Source organism: Etheostoma spectabile, chromosome 18 (assembly GCF_008692095.1).
Source record: "Etheostoma spectabile isolate EspeVRDwgs_2016 chromosome 18, UIUC_Espe_1.0, whole genome shotgun sequence".
Taxonomy (NCBI): Eukaryota; Metazoa; Chordata; class Actinopteri; order Perciformes; family Percidae; genus Etheostoma; species Etheostoma spectabile.
The window spans coordinates 1,895,865-1,897,251 of record NC_045750.1 but is presented as its reverse complement, the minus strand read 5'-3'; the positions used below and the strand labels follow the sequence as shown (position 1 = coordinate 1,897,251).

At 41.0% G+C, this 1,387-nt stretch overlaps 1 protein-coding gene across 1 annotated transcript in view; it reads right to left on the bottom strand.

Moving 5' to 3' along the window:
* Nucleotides 1-503: 503 nt before the first annotated feature.
* The window catches only part of rfx6 (regulatory factor X, 6), a 17,399-nt gene continuing 16,515 nt past the window's right edge, over nucleotides 504-1,387 (bottom strand). The window contains exon 20 of the mRNA XM_032543584.1: nucleotides 504-977. Coding sequence (XP_032399475.1) covers nucleotides 799-977 — 179 coding nt within the window. The 3' untranslated portion in view covers nucleotides 504-798. The remainder of the gene's footprint in view (nucleotides 978-1,387) is intronic.

The window sequence follows — 1,387 nt, the reverse complement described above, 5'->3', positions numbered from 1 at the left end:
AGGGGGTCCGCGACCCCTTGGGGGTCCGCGGAGGTACTGCATGGGGGTCGCGAAAGTTTTGGTTGATTAGACTTTTTTTTATATTCCCCCCCCCCCCTGCAATTTTTTCCACTAATTGAAATGTCTTTAAATACACATTAACATGAATTCAACACACTGTAGTAAACAGATAAATGGAGGCAGAAGATGTCTTTCAGTCATCAATGCACACATGGCACTATAGGACCAGTTTGATATAACACAATTTTATACAATATATATAATTAGGGGGTCCCCGCTCCATCTCGCCATCAGTTTGGGGGTCCTTGGCCTGGAAAACGTTGAAGACCCCTGCCTTAGATTGTCAATAAATGTAGAACAGAATTCTGTCTAACTTTATTTATTTACAACCATGTTCAAACAGAAGCAGTGGAAGCCCTTAGGCATCATTTAGAAACAAAGGTTTGAGATCAAAAACACAGTTGTGGATATGAGATAAATATCTGTAGAAGAATGACTGTTTTTTAAATAAAAATCCACATTTTAAAATGAATAAATATCTTTCCTTTGCTCCTCTCCATCTGGTTTAAAATACAGTAGGGGATAAAAACAATTGGCAGGTGTCATGCAGGTGTTCCTTCTTTATACAGTATGTGTATATCTCTTTATGCAGGATTGCCTGGCTCCACCTTTATACTGTACCTTACAGTTTGAATGTTCTTGGTCTGAATTTGGCTGAGTGCATACATTCTGTTTCTGATGGGAACTGGAGTCCACACATCAGGGCGGTTCTCCAGTAGAAGTTTGTGCTTTCTGCCGTCATTGTACTCCTCCTGCTCCCATGAAGACGGTGTTAATGGGAGGCAGCGAAGACACCAGGTCCTGCACCTCTGACGATGATGGCACACGTTGCTGAGAAAGCAATGCATCCTGGGAAGTGAACAGAGAGGAAACTCCAAACATGCACGGAGCGGATCCTGACGTGGGAAGGGAATGATCTGAGGAGGAAAAAACAGAAATGTATTTAGAGATTTAATTGCTTTAAAATTATGATGTATTTTACATCTCTGGGGTCTCTTTTATGAACGGGGCTGAAAATGTGTGTACGCCATTTCCCACGCAAAGGTTGGGATTTATACAAAAAACAAACTAGACGGGAGAATGTGCGGTCCTCCATAAAAGCTCTGACCCATGCGTATGCACATTTTGGAGACAATGGGAATTGGCAACGCAGATGGTGAGGTGGTGAACTGTTGTCAGACTGCAGAAAGTACACGTGGGAATAACAATTATACTCTTAATATTTTCAATGTCCTCGTTATCAGTCACACTGTAAGAAATTTAACGTAAAATTTACAGTAACTTACAATTGGCAGCAATTTACTGTGAATTATTTTTACAGTAAAGG